The sequence below is a fragment of the Capra hircus genome, chromosome 19, assembly GCF_001704415.2.
Source record: "Capra hircus breed San Clemente chromosome 19, ASM170441v1, whole genome shotgun sequence".
In the NCBI taxonomy this organism is placed as follows: domain Eukaryota; kingdom Metazoa; phylum Chordata; class Mammalia; order Artiodactyla; family Bovidae; genus Capra; species Capra hircus.
In genome coordinates this window covers 20812135-20836828 of record NC_030826.1, presented here as the reverse complement: position 1 = coordinate 20836828, position 24694 = coordinate 20812135, and the positions used below count along the sequence as shown (strand labels likewise).

Here is a 24694-nt window from a genome sequence, read left to right as displayed (position 1 = left end):
AAGACAAAGTTAGCACCTCAATATCATTCTCTCATCTTTTCTCACGCCTTTCCTTCATGTTGCTATTCTTGTCTCCGTGAAGATCTATATAATATCTTAACAGATAATAATTCCTAACCCAGGTCAGGGTGAATGATATCCTTTTTCAGTGTGTTGGGAGGCAGTATTTTATCAGTTTTAATTTTAGCTTACCACATGAGTTTCCTTGAGCAACTTCTTTCCTTTTTGTGAATTTCAGTTTCTATAAAATATTCGTATTTCATTGAGCCTAAATTGCTGTATGACACCTCAATTATTTGATGTGCCACTGTAAAAAATAAATATTGCAATTAAACGATGATTCAATGCTTTTTAGTTGCATTGATTGTAGATTTATGTGTATGTGTCAGACTTGGTGAAAACTAGGGTATGATCAACCTCAGTTTTTAAGGAATAAGTTGGACAAAGTACTTGAAAGTATTGAGCAAGGCATCTGGAATGTTATAAATATTCAGTAAGTAATAGTTCATTAAGGTGATGGTCATGTGATCAAGAGAACTTTTCAAAATGGTGTTCATTATTTAGGTGGTTCTTTGGGGATCAGAATTGTTAATAGGTCACCTTGATGATATTTGTTGGTGAAAGAATGCCCACTCATTTTAATTGAAGGTAACATAACATCTCCAGTTATTTTTCAGAGGTATTCTTTTCATTATGAATACTTTGTTATTAAAAAATTCGTAGGCTATTGTTAAAGTTTCCTCCAGGAATACATTCTGTTGATATATCAACCCAGTGGGTTGCTTGAAGTCACTTTTTATGGACAGAATTTAGTTTAAGTGTACACCATCAATGAGATACTCCCTACATGTAAAGGTTAATAAAACTGCATTCATTGTTGGTATTATGATATGAGACCTCAGATTTTAAGTAATTTTTTTCTTATTTTCCTCTCTCTACAGGAGGCAGATAGTGGGGAGGAGGAATGCCGATCACAGCCCAGGAGGTATGTTTGTTCATTACATCCTATAGCATTTCTATAGTGTTTTTTCTCTAACTCCTTTTCAGTCTTGTCAGATGAGTTTTTCCTGGTTTTCCAAGATAGTTAGTTGATGTCTCAAAATGGAATTGCTTTAAGAATCCCGTTACTGACTCAGATTTTAAGTGGTGGACTGCATAATGTTGTACACGTGAAACTAATGTAATTATTGTATGGCAAGTATACCTCAATATATAAATTAACTAATTAACTTAATTAAATAGTAGATGTCTTTTTTATTTTTTTTAACCAGAAAGGCCAATATTGGCCTAGCTTTGACCCAAGTCTGTAAACCTATCTTAGGTAATAAAAAAGAAAATTTTCCTTACCTAACTAAAGAACATTTCAGCCTTCAGTTTTGTCCTTATGTTTGTCATTCATTTTGACAGGTTTTGGCATTTTTTTACAGATTGGTTAATACGAAGGATATACTAATTAGCTTGTGTGTGCATGCTCGATTGGTTCAGTCGTGTCTGACTCTTTGCAACCCTATGGACTATAGCCTGCCAGGTTCCTCTGTCCAGGGAATTCTCCAGGCAGGTAGAGTGGGCTGCCATGCCCTCCTCCGCTAAGTAACTTACCCAGTCTTTTAAAATACAGTGAAACTTTTTTCCTTCCTCTCATGGAATAGTGGGCATCTTATAAGGATACCAATACTTGCTGTCATTAAAAGAAAAGAATTATGAGAGATATCTAGGATGTATATAATATTTCTGTTATCTTCTTTAAAATGCTTTTTATGGTTATATTAAAGATTTAATAATAGTTCACTGAAATCCTTAAAAATTTGAAAGTCTGTAGCACTGTCAATGTTGTAATGCAACAAACTATATTTTATGATATTTTAGTTTCTCAAGATGGCATAGAATTCTACTTTCTTTCTTTTATAAGTACATTATTATACTGTGACCCAATAAACTATATCTTTTGTATGAAATAAGTACCTTTTAAAAATATTTGTTTAAATGTCTGTGAAATAAAAAAAAATTTTAAATCAACTCACTTGAGGACATTATGCTAAGTGAAAAAAACCCAGTCCCAAAAAGACACATACTGTATGATTCCACCTATATGAGATACCTAAGGTAGTCAGATTCTCAGATATGAAAAGTAGAATGTTGGTTGCCAGGGTCTGGTGGAGGATGGATGAGGAGTTATTGCTTAATGGGTACAAAGTTTCATTTTGGAAGAGAAAAAGTTCTTGAGATGGATGGTAGTGTTAGTTGCACAACAGTGTGAATTACTTAATCCCCTGTACATTTAAAATAGTTAAGAAGGCAAATTCTATGTTATATGTAGTTTACTATATTTAAAAAACAAATGATCTATTCATGCCCACTAGGTCCTTTTTATGATAGCTAATTCTGGTGATATGTTGTCTTTAGCAGAAGATAAGCATAAAATATCATAACACAGTTGTAGAACTGAAAATCAGGTTATGTATTCTTACCTTTTTGGTAAAAATATAAATGGATGAAATTCAGTTCCAGTCTTTCCTTTTGCATATTTATGAACTCATTGCTTTTCATCTTCTTATGTTCTGACCCACTTTGCTGACTGGAGAATAAACAAAGCCATGTAACATGCCATTTTGACTTACAAATGGCTGTCTCATGCGTCAGCCTAAGAAAATTTCAAGGTAATAAATGTTCTCAGTTGTGTCTGACTCTTTGTGACCCTGTGGACTGTAGCCCACCAGGTTCCCCTGTCCAAAGGATTTTCCAGGCAAGAATACCAGAGTGGGGTGCCATGCCCTCCTCCAGGGGAGCTTCCTGATGCAGAGATCAAACCTGTGTCTCCTGCATTGCAGGCAGATTCTTTTCCACTGGGGTTTCCCTGGTGGCTCAGAAGGTAAAGCGTCTGCCTGCAGTGTGGGAGACCTGGGTTTGATCCCTGGGTTGGGAAGATCCCCTGGAGAAGGAAATGGCACCCCACTCCAGTACTCTTGCCTGGAAAATCCCACGGACAGAGGAGCCTGGTAGGCTACAGTCCATGGGGTCCTCAAAGAGTTGGACATGACTGAGAGAATTCACTTTCTTTCTTTCTTTCTTTTCCACTAGTGCCACCTGGGAACCCCCAAGGTAATAAATAAAAGTGAGCAAAAGGAAGATACCATTGAAATAAATCTTTGAAATCCCAAGATACCTTTTTTAAGATAACTAGTTGTGGAAGGAAATAAAGTACCTTAGATCTAAATTTAGAAAATATTTTAATTATAGTAGAATTCTCCCATTTCTGTATATATCAACTGTGAGTAAGTAGGTTTGCTACTTCAAACCTAGCAATGAAAGTTTTGTAGCAGGTGGGGAAGAGAGAGAGAGAGCAAGCAGTGTGGGCCAGAGGAATATCAGAAAATATCCTGGTAAGTTCTGGGTATTGGATAAATGGGATGTAGTTAGGAGAACAGAAGAGCATTCCATACACAGGAGGATGGGGAGGTGGGAGGATATGCCCAGAAGGATGGAAGTAGGTACTAATGTGTTCCAAGGGCAGTAAGAAGATCATCGTTCATATCTTAAGAGTGGAACAACTTTGATTTGGTAGATCTTTGTCTAAAAGAATGCATGACTGCTGGATAAGAGTCTGGCAGTGTTATGCAGTATGAGAGGAGGCAGGAGAATGAGCTAGAAAGCCATTGCATACAGATGGCTAGAGGTAGGCAGTCACCTCCCTAACTGATAGCAGCATGAAGACAGAAACTGTGTCTTTTATCTCAGCATCCACAGCAATTAGCCTGTAGTTGGCGCTCAATAAATGCTCATTAAATGAATGAACAGGAATAGAAGATTGGTTGATATCTTTACTAGAAATGGTGTAGTTGAAAAAGAGAACTTGTAAGACGATGTATGAAGAGTTCACCTCTGCACATGTGAAACAACAGGGCAATAGTCAAGTGGAAATAGCTTAAAGAGGGCTGAAAGAAAACGTAGAATTAGGACTGTCTTTGTGTAAGATGTAATTTCAAATGGTGGTGGTTTAGTCACTAAATCGTGTCTGACTCTTATGACTGCCCACCAGCCTTCTCTGTCCATGGCATTTTTCAGGCAAGAATACTGGAGTGGTTGCCATTTCTTTCTACAGGGGATCTTTCCAACCCAGGAATCAAACACAGGTCTCCTACATTGCAGGCACATTTTTGCATTGCAGGTAGATTCTTTAGCAACTAAACTATGAGGGAAGCCCTAATTTCACATGGTGCTGTGTTACTAATGCATTCCTTTTGTAGACACATCTTTCTTCCAGATCTCTGTCTCTGGTACCTCATCAGGTTTTCCTTCTCTTGCCTTTGGTCTGTTTCTTTTTTACTTTCGAGATATGGCTTCATTTCAGCCTGTTCAGTGAAATAATTTTTGTATGGATTTAAATATCATAATGACAATAAATACTACATTACCCATCTTTTGCTGTGGAAAGGAAACAGGTGTACTTCTACCTGAGTGTGTGTTCTAGTTAAAGAATTTGTTAACTTAGAGAATAAGAGTATTATACCTAAAATTTTTTTAAAGGTGGTAAGGAGGAAAAGTCTATTATAAATATAAACTGTTAATTTATCCTCATATATGTATTTTGGGAGGGGGGCTTCCCAGGTGACGCTATTGGTAAAGAAGTGAAAGTGATAGTCACTCGGTCATGTCCAACTCTTTGCGACCCCATGGACTATACAGTTCATGGAATTCTCCAGGCCAGAATACTGGATTGCATAGCCTTTCCCTTCTCCAGGGGATCTTCCCAACCCAGGGATCGAACCCAGGTCTCCCACATTGCAGGCGGCTTCTTTACCAGCTGAGCCAAGGGAAGTCCAAAGTTGCTCAGTCATGTCTGACTCTTTGCAACTCCATGGATTATACAGTCCATGGAATTCTCTAGGCCAGAATACTGGAGTGGGTACCCTTTCCCTTCTCCAGGGGATCTTCCCAACCTAGGGATTGAACCCAGGTCTCCTGCATTGCAGATGGCTTCTTTACCAGCTGAGCCACAGGGAAACCCTTGGTAAAGAACCTACCTGCCAATGGAGGAGATGTAACAGATGTAAGTTCGATCCCTGGGTCAGGAAGATCCCCTGGAGGAGGGCATGGCAACCCTCTCCAGTGTTCTTGCCTGGAGAATCCCATGGACAGAGGAGCCTGGTGGGCTACAGTCCATAGGGTTGCAAAGAGTCGGACACAACTGGAGCGACTTAGCACACAGCACATATATATTTTAAGATTTTAAAACAATCTCATACTTATAGAAAAATTGTTGATACTACAAAGAACTTTTTATTTTCTGAGCCACTGGATAGTAAGATGCCCCCATCACGTCACTTTTCTGTTTTAAGAAATAAAATGATATTATTTCACAGAGAAACCTTTTATTGAACTTAGAATATGTGCGTGTGTGTGATTGATTGATTTATAAAAGTAAAACTTTCCCATGTGTTAAAAACCAGCTCTAACTGATGATAGTGAAGCTCTACATCTTTTGCTTTTGGTCTGTCTTAAGTCAATCTCCACCTCTCTCCACATGGGTTGCTCTTCTGATCCAGAAAACTTTCAGCTGTTTATAAGTGTTTTGATGTGGCCACCAGGGGGCGTAGTGAGCCATGCTCCCATCCTCGAGTTCTGCCACTGTGTGCTAAGTGCACAGTTTGGAAGGTTCTTTCCTAGCCACTCAACAAGAATAAGAATTTTCGTTTCACTGAAGTACTGTTTGTTTCTGAAGAATGTGTTCACAGACTCTATTTTATATTTATCTGACATGTTCTGCTTCTGAGAACAAGAGGCATTCCTTTTAAATCTGATTTGAAAAACTAATTATTGCAGCCACATGAAATTAGGTATAGCTGTTAAAGCTAAATAGTTAATTCTACCTTTTTCCCCCAGATGTTATTCTTCAGGGTATAAACAACAAGCAAAAGTTGCTTCCCATTAATTCTTGACTTGGCCAAACTTAATTTTTGAAAAGTTGTTTTCTTATAAAATTCTGGAGACTAATGAAGTGTCATATAATACCTATTGCTTCTGGGAGAGGATGCTGGGAAGATATTGAAGAAGGAAGCACCAGGAATCTGCCTCTCCACTTTGACAACAATTGTACTGGAGAATCTGTCTGATGTAACATGAGTTTGAGTAGACTCCGGGAGTTGGTGATGGACGGGGAAGCCTGGCATGCTGCAGTCCATGGAGTTGCAAAGAGTCAGGCATGACTGAGCAACTGATTGTGGAGCTCTGTGGTCTATTGAAGGCTTGCAACCTCCAAGGAAAGAACTAGAGGGTAAACTGTGATCAATTTTAGCTCTTAACTCTTAATAACTACTCATCCCTCACTCTCAGCTATATGGTAAATAGCTGTGTACATGTTCCTGGTACAGCTTGCATACAGCTTGTATTAATAGAAAATGGGGTGAGCAAAAAGGATCCTATCCTCTGGATATCAAGATATCAGGGATCTGTGATCTGATAGCTGAGTGCCCCTTCTGACCATTGAGGTACAGACAAAGAGGCAGGCAGCCACTGTTGTGGAATAATCCCCCTTTTTGTTGCAAGCCCCTGTTCATGCTGAAGTGTTTCAGGGATTTAAAAGACTAGCACCTTTTTTTCCTCCCCTTTCACTTTTTGACTTTCCACCTTTTGAGAGTCAGACATTAAGGATGAGGACTTCAAAAACATCTCATATGGGGGAAAATTGAACATGTCTATGTACGCTTAGGGAAAAGCTCAGAAAAGACCTGAAAAGAGCTTAGGTTTACATCTCAGCCTAATCCTCGGTGAGATGGCCTTGTCATCATGTTTAGTTGCTTAGCCATGTCTGACTCTTTATGACCCTTTGGACTATAGCCCACCAGGCTTCTCTGTCCATGGGATTTTTCAGGCAAGAGAATTGGAGTGGATTGCCATTTTCCTCCTCCAAGGGATCTTCTTGACCTAGGGATCAAACCTGCGTTTCCTATATGTCCTGCACTGCAGGTGGATTCTTTACCTGATGGCCTACAACAATCAAAAAGACAAAAACAATAACAAAAAATAGTAAACCCTGGGGAAGGTGAAGAATCAGATTTCCAAAGTTACTACATTATTAGATTCAAATGTCTTGTGTTCAACAAAAAAAATCACAAGGCATACAAAGAAACAGTAAAGTATGGTCCATTCAAAAGAAAAAAATAATAGAAACTGTCCCCGAAAAAAAGATGTAATGAAGATATACTATACAAAGACTTTAAAGCAGGTATCTTAAAGACATTCAAAATACTAAAGGAAAATGTGGAGGAATTTACAAAAATGATTTGTGAACAAAATGAAAGTGTCAATAAGGAGACAGAGAGTCTAAAAAGAAACTAAAAAAGAATGTCTGGAACTGAAAAGTACAGTAACTAAAAAGAATTTCACTAGACAGATTCAAAGGCAGATTTACCAGGAGAGAGAAAGGAAAATCAAACCTGAAGATTGGGCAATGGAAATGATCAAGTCTGAGGAACAGAAAGAAAAAAGACTGAATAAAAGCAAGCAGAGCCTAAGGGACTTACGGGAGATCATCAAGAGGGCCAACATATGTGTCAGGAGTGTTCCAGAAGGATGAGAAAGAAGGAGGCAGAGTAAATATCTAAAGAAATAATGGCTTAGAACCTCACAGTTTGGAAGTTTCCTGGTGGCCTAGTGTTTAGGATTCTAGGCTTTCACTGTTGTGGCCCAGGTTCAATCCCTGGTCCAGAAACTGAAATCCTGCAAGCTGCATGGCACAGCCAAAGTGGGGCGGGGGGGGATCTTCCCAAATTTGATAAAAGACATAAATATCCAAGAAGCTCAACAAACTCCAGGTAAGATGAACTCAGACTCACACTAAGACACATTATAATCAAATTTCCAAAAGACAAAGAATCTTGAAAGCATCAAGAAAGAAGTGTATCATCACATACAAGGGATCCCCAAGGTTAGATTATCAGCAGATTTCTCATCAGAAACTTGGAGGCCCAAAGACCTATGAACCAATACATTCAAAGTTCTGAAAGAAAACAACAGTCAACCAAGAAGCCTACATCTGGCAAAACTTCCCTTCAGCAGAGAAAGAGAAATTAAGACTCCAGATAAATAAAAGCTGAGGAAGCCTGTGACCACGAGACCTGCCCTGCAGGAAATGCCGAAGGTTTCTCCTGCCAGGTAAAAATGAAAGGACATCAGACAGTAAGTCAAAGCCATATGGAGATATAAAGATCTCAGTAAAGTAAATACACGGGCAATTATAAAACCTAGTACTGTTGTAACATTGATTTGGAACTGCATTTTTTGCTTTCTACCTGATTTGAGACTAATACACTTAAATGAAAAAACCTTGAATTATTAGTGTAAAAGCTAGTGTTACAATAACTTTGCTTTGTAACTCCATATCTTGTTTTCTGCATAATTTAAGAGACTAATGCATTTAAAAGAATTAATAGTTTATGTTTTGGGATCCACAATAAAGGTGTTGTGACATCAGCAACTGAAAACAGTGGAGACAGAGCTGTAAAGGAGCAGAATTTTTGTATGTTATTGAAGGTAAGCTGCAATGAATTGAATTTAAAGTGTTAAAACTTCAGGTTGTTAAATGTAATCCCATTATAACCACATGCAAAAAATTAGCTATAAAACATATGCAAAAGGAAGTGAAAAAGGAATTTAAACATTTCACTACAAAAATGCAGCTAAACACAAAAGAAGACAGTAATGCAGGAAATAAGGAAAAAAATGCTTAAAGGCACATGTAAAATAAATAGCATAATGAGAGAAGTGAGTCCCTTCCTATCATCAGTTACATTAAGTAATTTCTCCATTGTAGGGAAGGGATAGTTTAGGAGTTTGAGATGGACATGTACACACTACTATGTTTAAAATAGATAATCAGCAAGGACCTACTGTATAGCACAACGAACTCTGCTTAATATTATGTAACAACTTAAATGGGAAAATAATTTGAAAAAGAATATATGTATATATAACTGAATCAATTTGCTTTATACCTGAAACTGTCACAACATTGTTAATCAACCATCATATAAAATAAAGTTTTTTAAAATACATTAAAAAACAAAATGGAATTATATTTTTAAAAAATCTCACCTTCCTCCAGAAAATTTTCAGGAAACTTTGAAAAATTGATAAAGTTAATATACTTTCCTTCTTGTTCACTACAAGTTATTTGTTTTGGATGAAAGAATAAGAAGCTATTAGGAAAGATTTATTCTATACACTTAATTCAAAACTGCTGAGTTCAATATAAGGTCAAGTTTTTATTTTCCTTCTCTCTTTCTGATATTCTTATGTTTATGGGTTTAAACAGTATAAACTGTAGGAACTCCTAATATACATGATTTTTCTTACCCTAAAACATAGTTACATAAACATATGCATCTACACACACAAAGTATACACATACACATACATATTTAAAACTATATATATGTATCAGCTGTATGTGTTTGTTTTAAAGATATTTTAAAGAAAATAAACACTTCAGAAAGATTTCCTATTATAATTCAAACTCTCAAATCACCATCATCATCAAATTCCTAATCACTTCAACATTTATATTTAATTATCTCAGAAGATGAAGAGTAAACCATCTGGTGGAAAGTTTTTACAAAGTAAAATTAACAAGCATTCATTAGAACTAATGTGTTGAATATTAGTATTATTTGTAGACTATTAGTCTTCAGAAAAGATCGGAGAAGGCAGTGGCAACCCACTCCAGTACTCTTGCCTGGAAAATCCCATGGACGGAGGAGCCTGGTAGGCTGCAAGTCCATGGGGTCGCTAAGAGTCGGACACGACTGAGCGACTTCACTTTCACTTTTCAGTTTCATGCATTGGAGAAGGAAATGGCAACCCATTCCAGTGTTCTTGCCTGGAAAATCCCAGGGACGGTGGGCTGCCATCTATGGGGTCGCACAGAGTCGGACACGACTGAAGCGACTTAGCAGCAGCAGCAGTCTTCAGAAAAGATAGTTCAAAATGCTTACCACACTTTCATCAGGTGCTTAGCAAATAAGATTTCTGAAAAACAAAAAATTTCCCAGGTAAAAGTGAAACCTTATCCCAGTGCAGCATCTGTTTTTCAAATTGTAATTTAACAGGAAATCTATATAAATGTATATAATCTATAAGCATGCAAATACTTATGTTATACCTGTGTAATGACAGAAAATTGGACTACATTATTGTTTTTTATCTTCACTGTAATAATATTTCTATGATAAAAATCCAGTTCTGTTTGAGCCTTCCTTTCTATCTGTAAAGTGAGGATTGCATCTTCTCATCTATCTTACAGGATTGTTGAAAATGCAAGCAAAATTGTTCATAGGAAAGCTTAAATAAATATTCAGCACCAAATATTAAGGCAAGATATAAAGTGATGGTACTTTCACGAGTATTTTCTAAATTCTTTTCCATTTTAATTTCACAAACTCACAGTCTTATTCTAATTCTGTGCTATGACTGACACCCTGTACATCATCTAGTATTAAGATCATTTGCTGAGGAAAAACAAGAAGAGAAATTGTCAGACTTCAAATTACCAATAAACTTCTTGTTTAGTACAAACCTAGTGTTGAATTAGAAATGAGCATTTCCCATCTCTGAGTCAAATCTGATTCAACTTGGATGATTACCAAAAGTCATAGCTGTAGCCATTGGATGCTAAATGTAAAATCCTGTTTAACAGTACTGATCATCTTGCTTCATTCAACAATGAATATTTATTAAGCAGGCTCATCTGCTTGCTTCTCTGACTCACTGCTATTCCACCATCCTGAGGCAAAAAGATTGTATTAATAAACATAACTGGCAGACTATTCTGGTATTCATTATTCACTGGGAATTTCCTCAAGCCAAGGAATCATTTGGAGGGAGAAGAAAGGACCTGTTATCGATTACCTAAAACAGCTGTTCTGCTGATACACCAAACAAACGATCAGGAAATTTAGAAACTGTGTAAAACACGTAATTGGTTATGAGCCACCTTTCCTTATAATAATCCTTACTGTTCAGTGGGAAAATTCTCACCTCATGCTCTAACAGAGCTCTCTGCTTCCCTTTCCCAGCACTTCCAACGCTGTTGTTACACATTATTTGTTTGTCTGTTCTTGCCACTTAAACTGAGTGAGAGCAGAGATAATATCCTGTCCACAGTTGTATCCTTAAATTCTGGCACATAGATGGTACCCACTAATTTTCTGTAGAAGGAATAAATGAAGAACTATACTTTCCACCCATTTTTAAGACTTTGGGAAGAGATACTTAGCCTCATTGAGCCCATTTCCTCTACTCTATAATAGAAAAAATAATATTTTAGGTTTTTTTTGCATGGATTTGAGATAAAAAGGTTAAATGCCTATCATAATAATAGGCACTCAGCAAGAGGTGAGGTATTATTATTACTGTTAATCCTTTTTATCATTATAATCTGAGCTCTTCTAAAACTAGGGTCATAATTTTATGTTCATAAAAAACAATTTGTTGTTGTTCAGTCGCTAAATCATGTCTGACTCTTTGTAACCCCACAGACTGCAGCACACTCGGCTTCCCTGTCTTTCACTCTCTCCCAGATTTTACTCAAACTCATGTCCATTGAGTCAGTGATGCCATCCAACCATCTCATCCTCTGTCATCCCCTTCTCCTCCTGCCCTCAATCTTTCTCAGCATCAGGGTCTTTTCCAGTGAGTCGGCTCATGGCATCAAGTGGCCAAAGTATTGGAGCTTCAGCTTCAGCATCAGTCCTTCCAATGAGTATTCAGGGTTGAAGTAAACAAATCTTTATAGTGTTTCAGAAACCATCAAAATCACTAATAGCCTAGTTATTCACCACCCCCACCCCAAAAAAGACAGTTGATACATTAAAATTTTCAAATAAATTTAAATATACCTGGCAAGGGGAATGTGGGTTTAGAAGGGGGGTTGTTTGTTTGCCATGCCCTGCCTTGCGGCATGTGGGATCTTAGTTGCCCTACCAGGAACTGAACCCATGCCCCCTGCAATGGAAGTACAGAGTCTAAACTATTGAACCACTGGAGAAGTTTCAGGCCAATGTTTTTCTTGGTGTTTCGTTTTGCAGAACATCCCTCTAAACAGTTGAAATATGTAATCAATGAAATCACTTTTAATATTCAACTGAATTAAATGGTGATTGTCTTAAATAGATTGGTATGTAAATTTCACAGAATACCAAAATAATTTTAAGAAAACCAAATTCCAGGCTTTCTATTAAAAGGATGGTCTATAACATATATACATTACATACACACAATACTGCTACATCTTTACCCACATAAAATTTTTATCATTGATACTCTCCGGAACAGGAAAATATAGGCCATGTAAAAGACAGGAAAGACATATATGGCAGGATTACAAATAATTACATATGAAAATATGATGCCAGTAAGAAGTTAGTTAGTGTGTTACTGTTTTTAAGTTGGATATTTTAGTTTGATCCCTGGGTCGGAAAGATCCCCTGGAGAAGGAAATGGCTACCCACTCATGTTCTTCCCTGGAGAATCCCATGGACAGAGGAGCCTGACAGGCTATATACAGTCCATGCGGTCACAGAGAGTCAGATACAACCAAAGCAACTTAGAGTATAGGTTATCTGTGATTGAAAAGAAGAAATGGTTCTTGTTTGTTTTTTTTTAATAAAAAATAATAACCTGTTGGCTAGAAGTTACATATGAAATTCCAAGTCCCTTAACTGTGTGTGATAAGGTAGCTATGCAGGAGCTTAAGTTTTAGAATACCAAATTCCACCATGGAAAGCTTATTAACTGGATTATTTCCGAGCCGTCCCCAACCCTAGACTTTTGTTTGCTTTTTATATTACTGGAGTTTATTTGGGGGTATATTAAACTTTCAGTGCGATATAGCAGAAGGCAAGCCTCTTCAGATGTCAAAAATATGTCAAGAATGAGAAATTAAATTATCCTTCACACACACACACAATTACATTTCTAGAAATTTCTGGAAAGTAATTTCTGAGCCAACTTGATGTGAATCTTCTAGGTTCAAGTATGTGAACACATCTTTGGAAAGTTTTTAATATGCAGAGGATTCTAATCGTCTTATTGATATCTGTACATTTTGTAAAAATACTCCTGTTTCTTGAAGTTTAGACTTTAAATATTGTACCCTGTTTCAAGACCAGTTATTTGGACAATGTTTTAATTTGTCATAGGCTTTTACCTCTCTCTATTGGCTTGTTTCCCTCATGTTATAAACATGGTCAGATAATTTTACAATACCATTTCATAACCTTGTTTTCAGCTCACACTACAAGTTTGTTTTGATTTCTGAAAGGACAGTCCATCTTTACTGCCTCCTTTGTCAACTCATATTCACTGTTTCACCCATGAAATCTGACTTTTTGCCCCTTCCATCACTCCAAATGCTGTTCTTGTTAAGATTGCCAGTGAATAATTTTTGATCCCAATCTTAAATGACACTATTGCCCATTCCTCTATGCAGTTCTTACCTCCTTTGGCTTTCCTTTTAAAAAAATATTTGACTACACTGGGTCTTAGTTGCAGCACATGGGATAGTCAGTCTTCATTGTGGCATGCAGTATCCTTTGTTGTGACATATGGGATCTAGTTTCCTGACCAGGGATCGAACCCAGGCCCCTGAACTGTGAGCATTCTTTGCTGGTTCTCATACCCTCTGCCCACAGTGTCTCAGTTGGTGGTTCGTCTCTCAGAAGTAATTTTTCTCCAGAGACTATCCTTACCTGACTTTTATTTCCTGGAATAGAAATTTTCAACCTTTTGGAAAACATGGAGTTGTTTGAAATGCTAGGTAAAATGCTAGAATTTTTCATTAGAAAAATATGTGCATACTGCTTAATTGTACATACTGTTTCAAGGATGCTTGTGGCTTCCCATCCTCAAATCTATGTATTGTCCCTCAGTGACCCTGTCCACCTCATTCTTCATGCCTCTGTGCCCAGAACTTTCAAATCTATTGAGTTGGCCAAAGAGTTTTGTTTGGGTTTTTCCATAAGATCTTACCTCGGATCCCATTTTGAGCTCTAAACCCTTATTTTCTAACTGCCTACAACCTCTTATATGTCCTGTGATTATATTTATTGTATTTATCAGATTTCTCTTCCAAAGTTTCCTCCCCTTTTAAAAAACAGTTTTTGCTTGGGTATAGGTGATTTACAATGTTGTGTTAGTTTTAAATGTACAGCAAAGTAAATCAGTTATACAGGTAAATATATTCACTCTTTTTTTAAGATTCTTTTCCCATCTAGGCCCTTACAGAGTATTGAATAGAATTTCCTGTTCTATACAGTAGGTCCTTATTAGTTATCTATTCTATATATAGTAGTATGTCTGTGTCAGTCCCAGCCCTCTAACTTATTCCCCCTTACCCCCCAGTTTACTTTTTACATCTGTAAGTCTATTTCTGTTCTGTAGATAAGTTCATTTGTAGCCTTTAAAAATTTTTTTGTAGCCTTTTTTTTAGATTCCACAAGTAAATGCAATATCATGTGAGATTTGTCTTCTGTGTCTGATTTACTTCACTCAGTATGACAATCTCTAGGTCCATCCATGTTGCTACATATGGCATTATTTTGTTCTTTTCTATGGCTGAGTAATATTCCATTGTATATATACACCACATCTTTCTTTATCCATTCCTCTGTTGATGGACTTTCCCCACTGATTCCACCAAGCTTGTTCCTTTTGCTGTGATTTCACTGTGTAGTAGGTAGAGACAGTAAGGATCTCATTCATCCATACATCAGTTCAGTTCAGTTCAGTCGCTCAGTCGTGTCTGACTCTTTGCGACCCCATGAATTGCAGCACGCCAGGCCTCCCTGTCCATCACCAACTCCCGGAGTTCATTCAGAGTCACGTCCTTCGAGTCTGTAATGCCATCCAGCCATCTCATCCTCTGTCGTCCCCTTCTCCTCCTGCCCCCAATCCCTCCCAACATCAGAGTCTTTTCCAATGAGTCAACTATTCGCATCAGATGGCCAAAGTACTAGAGTTTCAGCTTTAGCATCATTCCTTCCAAAGAAATCCCAGGGCTGAGCTCCTTCAGAATGGACTGGTTGGATCTCCTTGCAGTCCAAGGGACTCTCAAGAGTCTTCTCCAACACCACAGTTCAAAAGCATCAATTCTTTGACACTCTGCCTTCTTCACAGTCGAACTCTCACATTCATACATGACCACTGGAAAAACCATAGCCTTGAATAGACGGACCTTAGTCAGCAAAGTAATGTCTCTGCTTTTGAATATGCTGTCTAGGTTGGTCATAACTTTTCTTCCAAGAAGTAAGTGTCTTTTAATTTCATGGCTGCAATCACCATCTGCAGTGATTTTGGAGCCCAAATAATAAAGTCTGACACTGTTTCCACTGTTTCCTCATCTATTTGCCATGGAGTGATTGGACCAGATGCCATGATCTTCATTTTCTGAATGTTGAGCTTGAAGCCAACTTTTTCACTCTCCTCTTTCACTTTCATCAAGAGGCTTTTTAGCTCCTCTTCACTTTCTGCCATAAGGGTGGTGTCATCTGCATATCTGAGGTTATTGATATTTCTCCTGGCAATCTTGATTCCAGCTTGTGCTTCCTCCAGCCCATTGTTTCTCATGATGTACTCTGCATATAAGTTAAATAAGCAGGGTGACAATATATATCCTTGACATACTCCTTTTCCTATTTGGTACCAGCCTATTGTTCCATGTCCAGTTCTAACTGTTGCTTCCTGACCTGCATATAGATTTCTCAAGAGGCAGGACAGGTGGTCTGGTATTCCCATCTCTTTCAGAATTTTCATTAAGCTTAGTTTTCTTTAAATATGCTACTTTACCTATAAAATTATGAAAATATCAACCCCAAGGAATAATTGCTGTTAAATTAGGCCACTTAAGGTGAAGTACTTTATAAACAAATAATAAATAATATAATTTCTTGTAATGTACTACAACAATATAGTCATTGAATGCCACTAAGATGAAAAGAGTTTTAGTTCATTGTTCTTAGTTATATGAAAAGAGCACTAATATTGGAATTAGACCTATGTTTATATTGGTTGCATGACTTGAGATAAATACATTCCTTCGTTGAGACTGTTTTCTCTTCATTAAAAAGAAATTAGTATTCTTATTGTCAGGCAAAAATAATATACAAATATGAAAATGTCTCAAACAGTAGGCAAAGTTCTAGTATATAGTAGTATATCACAGTGCATGCATGCTAAGTCACTTCCTATGAACACTGAACTGAGGAGAGTAGGTACCTGCATAGAGAGAGAGCAGAAGGCTCAGAGAAATTCAAAGGGGTTGTGCGGCTTCAGCTAATGTTTTAAAATGTGAAAAGTGAAGTGTTAGGATGTGATTGTGCTGTCTACTGAACATCTGGCGGTTTGTTATCCTCTCTGTTCTTTGTTGTAGGTTTGAATATTTCACAATCAAACATTAAAAGGCAGAGTTGCTACCTAGTCTTCTTTTCCCCCAGCAAAGTATTTTTCACTTCACTTAAGATCTATTGTCCAGTTGGCCTTCCAGCTGAGGTGAGGTGAATCGAATCTGGCAATACTCTGTTCTGTTAGTTGATGTACTAGCTGAAGAATGATACAAAATGCTCCCTTTCTACTGAGAATCGAGGGGTGTAACTTTTGCATCCTTCTTGATTTTTTCCTAATCCAAACAGGGAAAAAAAAAAAAAAACCTTTCTGTTTTATATTTAAATTCCTTAAAGGTATTTGACATGGTTGTTGAAAAGTACATAATTGTATGTAACTGTGTAATTTTGCATGTTGATCTGATTTCAGAGAAGAAAGACATGGCAAGTGAAATGTGGCCAGGGAAGCTGATACATGAAAGCTTAAAGAGATAATGATGCTGCTCAGCCAGGTCTTAGAAATTTGATCAGTCTAAACAAACTGCATAGTACTAAATTGCTTGTGAAAGGGCTGAATCAGTCCTGCTGCGATTTGAACTTTTGGCTCCTGAAAGTCTAGGGCAGGCTTGAAAGTAAAAATAAAACCCTTACATACTGGATTGTATTCCAGGCCCTCTACTGTATTCTCTGTATAAAGAAGGCATCTACCCAAAGAGCAGAGGCGGCAGAAAGATGAGGTAGTGAAGATGAGTCTTAGGGATTTCTCCCCATATGAAGAGCTGCCAGGGGGAGAGAAACTCTATCATTAACATATCAATTCCTTTAGGAAATATTTATGTAGAGCCCTAAGAAGAATGTAGTGGGGTGTGGGATAATAGATCAACCAACTAGAATATACTTAATACTTATGACTTGTCTGGCACTGTGCTAGGCTCTGTGAAGTCCACGAAAGAGAGTTACTCTGTGTGATTTGTTTCATCAGAGAGGTAAATTATGTGGCATAAAACAGAGAAGTGAAGTGAAAGTCATTCAGTCATGTCCGGCTCTTTGCGACCCCATGGACTGTATAGTCCCTGGAATTCTCCAGGCTAGAATACTGGAGTGTGTAGTGTTTCCCTTCTCCAGGGGATCTTCCCACCCCAGGGATCAAACCCAGGTCTCCCGCATTGTAGGTGGCTTCTTTACCAGCTTAGCTACAGGGAAGCCCAGGAATACTGGAATGGGTAGCCTATCCCTTCTCCAGGGGATCTTCCAGGAATTGAACCGGGGTCTCCTGCATTGCAGGCAGATTCTTTACCAACTGAGCTATGAGGGAAGCCCCTGAAACCCTGGATAGAAATGGTCTCAGTTCAGTTCAGTCGCTCAATTGTGTCCGACTCTTTGTGATCCCATGAATTGTAGCACGCCAGGCTTCCCTGTCCATCACTAACTCCCAGAGTTCACTCAAAGTCAACGTCCATCGAGTCGGTGATGCCATCCAGCCATCTCATCTTCTGTCGTCCCCTTCTCCTCCTGCCCCCAATCTCTCCCAGCATCAGAGTCTTTTCCAGTGAGTCAACTCTTCGCATGAGGTGGCCAAAGTACTGGAGCTTCAGCTTTAGCATCATTCCTTCCCAAGAACACTCAGGACCAATCTCCTTTAGAATGGACTGGTTGAATCTGCTTGCAGTCCAAGGGACTCTCAAGCGTCTTCTCCAATACCACAGTTCAAAAGCATCAATTCTTTGGCGCTTAGCTTTCTTCACAGTCCAACTCTCACATCCATACATGACCAGTGGAAAAACCATAGCCTTGACTAGATGGACCTTTGTTGGCAAAGTAATGTCTCTGTTTTTCAATATGCTATCTAAGTTGGTCATAACTTTCCTTCCAAGGAGTCAGCGTCTTTTAATTTCATGGCTGCAGTCACCATCTGCAGTGATTTTTGGAGCCCAAAAAAGTAAAGTCTGACACTGTTTCCACCATTTCCCCATCTATGTCCCATGAAGTGATAGGACCAGATGCCATGATCTTCGTTTTCTGAATGTTGAGCTTTAAGCCAACTTTTTCACTCTCCTCTTTCACTTTCATCAAGAGGCTTTTTAGTTCCTCTTCACTTTCTGCCATAAAGGTGGTGTCATCTGCATATCTGAGGTTATTGATATTTCTCCCCAGCTTGCACTTCTTCCAGCCCAGCATTTCTCACGATGTAGTCTGCATATAAGTTAAATAAGCAGGGTAACAATATATATCCTTGACGTACTTCTTTTCCTATTTGGAACAAGTCTGTTCCATGTCCAGTTCTAACTGTTGCTTCCTGACCTGCATATAGATTTCTCAAGAGGCAGGTCAGGTGGTCTGGCATTCACGTCTAAAAATGGTCTCAGAGAAGGAATAATTCGAATAGGGAGGAGAGTAAGACTCATGTATAGGAAGATAGGATTGAAACCACCTAATTATGGCAAGGATTTGTTTTGGGAGAATGGCTAAAAAATAGTTAAACTGATTGTGCTGGAGAAGGGATGGAGTTGAGGGTAATATGCCATAATGGCTGGATTATAGTAGGATTTAAATCACGGAGGCTCTGAAGGCCAGAAGAAGAGCTTGGATGTGACCTAAAAGGGAATACAGAACTCTTTGGGGATTTTAAATAGGGAGTTATTATAAAAGTGTTTAACTCTTAATCATTTTGATAACCATCTAAAGTGCCTGGCCTATAGGTATTCAGGGTTAGTCCAGTTGTATTCAGTTAATCTGTCAATAGTATGTTGACAGATTGAATTGGACCCATCTCAGCCTAAAGAGTGGGATTCCCAGTTGGCACAGTGATAAAGAATCTACCTGCCAATGCAGGAAATTCAGGAGGGTTCAATCCCTGGGTTGGGAATATCCCCTGGAGGAGGAAATGGCAACCCATTCCAGTATTCTTGCTGGAAAATCCGTCTGTGGGGTCACAAAGGGTCGGACATGACTGAGCACACATACAGTAGCAGCCTAATGTGTAGGCTTCTTATCACCTTGATATTATTAGCTGGTTCATCTTTTTCTTTAAGTGTAATAAAGAGTGATAATACCTACCTAGCTAGTAAGTAGGTTTATTTAATCAAATGAGATCATGATCCCATCATTATCTGCAAATACAGTGAATGCCTCCTTCATGTAATATGCTGTGTTAAAAAAAAAAAAAAACTAGGGAATCAAAAAACTGTAGTGGTGTAAGTGCTTTGAAAAATATCTTGTGATGAATATTAGTTTGAAATACAGAGTTCTATAGGATCTGGTAGCAAGAGAATGGTATACAACAACCAGATCATCTTGCTACTATATTTAGTACTGGGTTGCTGCTGCTGCTGGTAAGTCACTTCAGTCATGTCTGACTCTGTGCCACCCTATAGATGGCAGCCCACCAGGCTCCACCGTCCCTGGGACTCTCCAGGCAAGAACACTGGAGTGGGTTGCCATTTCCTTCTCCAGTGCATGAAAGTGAAAACTGAAAATGAAGTCGCTCAGTCGTGTCCAACTCTTAGCGACCCCATGGATTGCAGCCTACCAGGCTCCTCCTTCCATGGGACTTTCCAGGCAAGAGTACTGGAGTAGGTTGCCATTTATTGTCAGGACCTGCCAGCTATAGCTAGGATCAATTAGAGAAGGAAACACAAGGTGCAGGAAGATAGGTATTTAAGGTCCCCAGGAGTTCTTCCTGTTGGCAATAGACTTTTTCAGACTTAAACCTGTTCTGTAGTGAACCTATATAATCAGGCAGACAGTGTAGAATATTGATTAACAAAACAGGTTCTTTTTGGAGCCAGAATAACTTGCTGAATTCAAATTACTGCTGTATTACCTTAGACAAATCAATTAACCTCTCTGAGCCTTGTAAAGATAATCATAGAAGCATAGGGTTGTTTGTGAGAATTGAGATACTTCATGTAAACTTTTTTTCTAAATTTTTTATTTTGTATTGGTGTATAGCTGATTAACAACATTGTGATAGTTTGAGGTGAACAGTGAAGAGACTCAGCCATACATATACATGTATCCATTCTCCCCCAAATTCCCCTTCCATCCAGGCTGTTACCTAATATTGAACAGAGTTCCATGTACTGTACAGTAGGTCCTTGTTGGGTATCCATTTTAAATGTAGCATGTGTACATGTCCATGCCAAATACCCTAACTATCCCTTCCCCCCAACCTTCCCCCTGGCAACCACAAGTTCTACACAGAAACTCTTAATAGAGGATCTGTGCTGTGTGCTTAGTCGCTCAGTCGTGTCTGACTGCAACCCCGTAGACTGTAGCTCCCAGGCTCCTCTGTCCATGGGATTCTCCAGGCAAGAATACTAGAGTGAATAGCCATTCCCTTCCCCAGGGGACCTTCCCAACCCAGGGATCGAACCCAGGTCTCCCACATTGCAGGCAGCTTCTTTACCATCTAAGCCACCAGGGATCTGGTACACAGTAACTGTCAGCTCAGTAAATATCATATTGCTTTTATTTTCAAGCCTTTCTCAGCTCCTCTAGATTCCCTTTTATGTTACTCCAGTTTATTTCCCATTTTTCTGTCTCTGTCTCACCCCATTTCAGGACATTGATGGTATTAAGCCACATTTGGCTTGTTCATCTATAATACCTTCTACATCATTAGCATCAAACAAGATCTGAAGATATCTTCTGAATTAAAAATTACATTATCTTCAAAATAATTTAACTGCTATATATATTTTCTTACAGTCTAATTCTTTTAAATTATCTATGATAATTTTTTCATAATATTTTTCTTTATAATTTAACATTTTTCTCTAGTTTTTTAAAGTATATTTTACTTTTCTCATACATATACACTTATGTAGACACATATATGTACTGCGCTGTGCTTAGTTGCTCAGCCCTGTCTGATTCTTTGCAACCCCACGGACAGTAGCCCTCCAGGCTCCTCTGTCCATGGGCATTCTCCAGGCAAGAATACTGGAGTGGGCTGCCATGCCCTCCTCCAGGGGATCTTCCCAACCCAAGGATCAAACCCAGGTCTCCCTGCATTGCAGGTGGATTCTTTACCGTCTGAGCCACAGGGAAGCCCAACATATGTACATATATATTACACAGATTTAGTTTTTAATGTATTATGTAGAAGAGGTGTAGAAGAGAAGCTTGGGCCCTGAGTTAATTTAATGGATCATGGAGTGAGAGTAGACACAGAGATTCCAGTGGAAAATAAAAAACTAAACCCTTTAGGAAGGCAATTTGATAATGTCTGCCAGTTCCTAAGATGTTTAAAATATTTTAACTGCTAATTCCACCTCTCAGTATCCGCCCAACAAATATATTCACTTTAAAGCCCAAAGATTGTGTGAAAGTATGTTCATAGTGATACTGTCTATAATAGTAAAGACTGGAAACAATTTAAATGTCCAGTAGAGGAGTATTTAAATTATCTATAATTTTAAAATAGAATATGAAGCACTCCTTTAAAAGAATGAGGTACATCTTGATAAACATGGAAAAGTATCTAAGATACAGTGATAAGTGTGGAGGGAGCACAAGGCATAATAATATGTATAGATAATTATGGCTTGTGTCCATGTATGTTTCTTACAGAACAGCTATAACATATTAATGTTTGCTTATGCAGGAAAAATTTCTGGAAGCATTAACAGTCATCCCTGGGAGTAGGATGATGGTGATAAGAAGAGTGACTCTTATTTTATCTTTCTACTGAAAAAAAAAAAAAATGTTTTTGAGCCTGTGTTTGAAAGGCTGTGTTTAATTTTTTTTTTTTTAATGTTTAAAGAGAGTGAGGATTAAATGGTTAAATGTTTTGTAAGGTGTGTTGGATGTGAAAAGTGATCTATAAACACCTACTATTTTTACTAAACAATAGAGTTGTGAGGCCTTTGTAACCTGAAGAAAGCATCATTTCAGCGTTTCTTCCTACTAGAGCATACGGTGGTTAAGACTATGGGGGATGGATGCCTTAGATCTGCCTCTCATGGAGTTGATATGCAGATCCTTTCAGTATTTCCCATTGCTCTTATGGTGGAAAGTTCCATAGAAAGGATTGGAAGGGCTCAGTGACATTGTTCCATCCAGTGTTTAAACTATTGTCAGATATTCTTTTAAATAAAACTATTAGCCACATAGTGATTGCAAAACTTGATTGCTTTGAAGAGCGTTTGTTTACAGAGTTTGGTTTATTGTATTGCATGAAGAGTGCCTTTGACTAAGTGTAGCAAGATATCTCTTCTTACTGTCTGGGCAACAAGTTTGAAAATTAAAGGTATTATCTTGAGAGTTCTAGCCTAGCGTTTTACAGATTAACAGGAGACAGATTGTTGTGCTACTCTGGTACAGGCTTTTTGTTTTGTAACTCTTTAAAGTATTGGTTTTCTCCCTTTTAACACTCAGGAGATTAGTTTACTATTTATTTCTCTAGATGAAGCCCTTAGAGAAAACATAAAAATACAGTTAGGTCTTCTGATTGGTATAATCATTCTTTCTTATGACTAGGTATTTCAAAAATAAAGTTATATACATTAATACTGTTATTTCAAAGCTTTTTTAAAAAAGGCAAAATCCCAGTAAGCACTGCAGATGTCATGTTACTACAAGATGACAATATGTAATTAACTGCCTGGAAAACAATGATGGTAAAGACTTCCTGAATGAAGTGGTGGTGTATAGGGGAAGTATATTTGTATTTTAAATTTCATTCATTCATCTACTTCTCATCCCAAATACAAACAAATACAACACTTTCTGTTATCAGAAGCTGATTGGCCAATTTATGGATGGTAACAGTAACAAAAATGGTGCTGTCCTGTTCACAAAGCACTTGTGTCTGTGTATCTTAATAAACCTGTGAGGTAAGCATTACCATCCCACTTTAAAGAAACAAGGGCTGGGACAGGATCAGTGTTGCCCATGGACAAAGTAGCTAGAATCTAGAACTTTCTGATGTCACATTCATTGCCATTTTATTTTTTTTTTAATTTTTATTTTTACTTTATTTTGCTGTACAATACTGTATTGGTTTTGCCATACATTTTAATATTGCCCACTTTAGCTGTTTTTCAGCTTGATGGAAGAGAGCACAGGGGTTTATCTCTAGTTCAACATTTTCATTTTCTCAGTTAATAAACTAAAATGCACAGTGGACTTTACCCTCAGGTTGCCAGATTGACTTCAAAGTCTGCTTGCTCCCTTCAGTGCACACAGAGCTTTCTTAATGACCTAAAGAAAAGCACATAGGTCTTTTGCCTATTAAGGGTTTTACCTCAGAGAAACAGTCAAAAGATAAGATTACATGGACGATTTAGAAAAACAAAAAAAGTTTTTAATAAAAATGCAAAAATTTATGATAGTCCTACACTCTGATCTAAGATTCTTCACTGAAGACTCCAGCTCTCTGAGTTTATTTCTGAAGTCTTCCTCAATCTTTTTGTTAGCTCTCTTAAGCTTACAGAGCCATTAAGGCCAAAAGAGTAGATTTTTGTGCCAGGTACTCTTTTCAGTGCTTTATATCTTTCAACTTAATTAATCCTCACAATAACTTCATAAATTAGGTACTAACACTGAGCCACAGATTAAGTAGCAATTTAAAGTTCATAGCTAATAGTGGTTCTAGAATTCAAGCCCAGTCTGTTAAATTCTAAGGCCAGAATTTTTAACTGTTGAACTATACTACTTTGTAACAGGCAAGTTTGACCTTGGAGTACCAAATGAAGCAGGGCAAAGGCTAACAGAGTTTTCCCAAGAGAAATCACCGGTCATAGCAAACATCCTCTTCCAGCAACACAAGAGATGACTCTACACATGGACATCATCAGACGGTCAATACTGAAATCAGACTGATTATATTCTTCGCAGCCAAAGATGGAGAAGCTCTATACTGTCAGCAAAAACAATACTGGGAGCTGACTGTGGCTCAGATCATGAGCTCCTTGTTGCAAAATTTAGACTTAAACTGAAGAAAGTAGGGAAAACCACTAGGCCATTCAGGTATGATCTAAATTAAATCCCTTATGATTATACAGTAGAAGTGACAAATAGAATCAAGGGACTATTAGATCTGATAAAGTGCCTGAAGAACTATGGATGGAGCTTTGTATCATTGTACAGGTGGCAGTACCCAAAACCATCCCCAAGAAAAAGAAATTCAAGAAGGCAAAATGGTTGTCTGAGGAGGCCTTACAAATAGCTGAGAAAAGAAGAGAAGTGAAAGGCAAAGGAGGAAGGGAAAGGTATAACCAATTGAATCCTGAGTTCCAGAGAAATGGGAGATAAGAAAGCCTTGTTAAGTGAAGAGAAAAACAATATAATCGGAAAGACTAGAGATCACTTCAAGAAAA

General features: G+C 38.0%; 1 protein-coding gene across 2 annotated transcripts in view; it reads left to right on the top strand.

The window, feature by feature from the left end:
* SSH2 (slingshot protein phosphatase 2) overlaps positions 1–24694 on the top strand; it is a 243713-nt gene that overhangs the window by 108339 nt on the left and 110680 nt on the right. For both annotated transcript variants that reach the window (XM_018064358.1, XM_018064356.1), the window contains one exon: positions 942–985. In XM_018064358.1, the coding sequence (XP_017919847.1) occupies positions 942–985 (44 nt within the window). The remainder of the gene's footprint in view (positions 1–941; positions 986–24694) is intronic.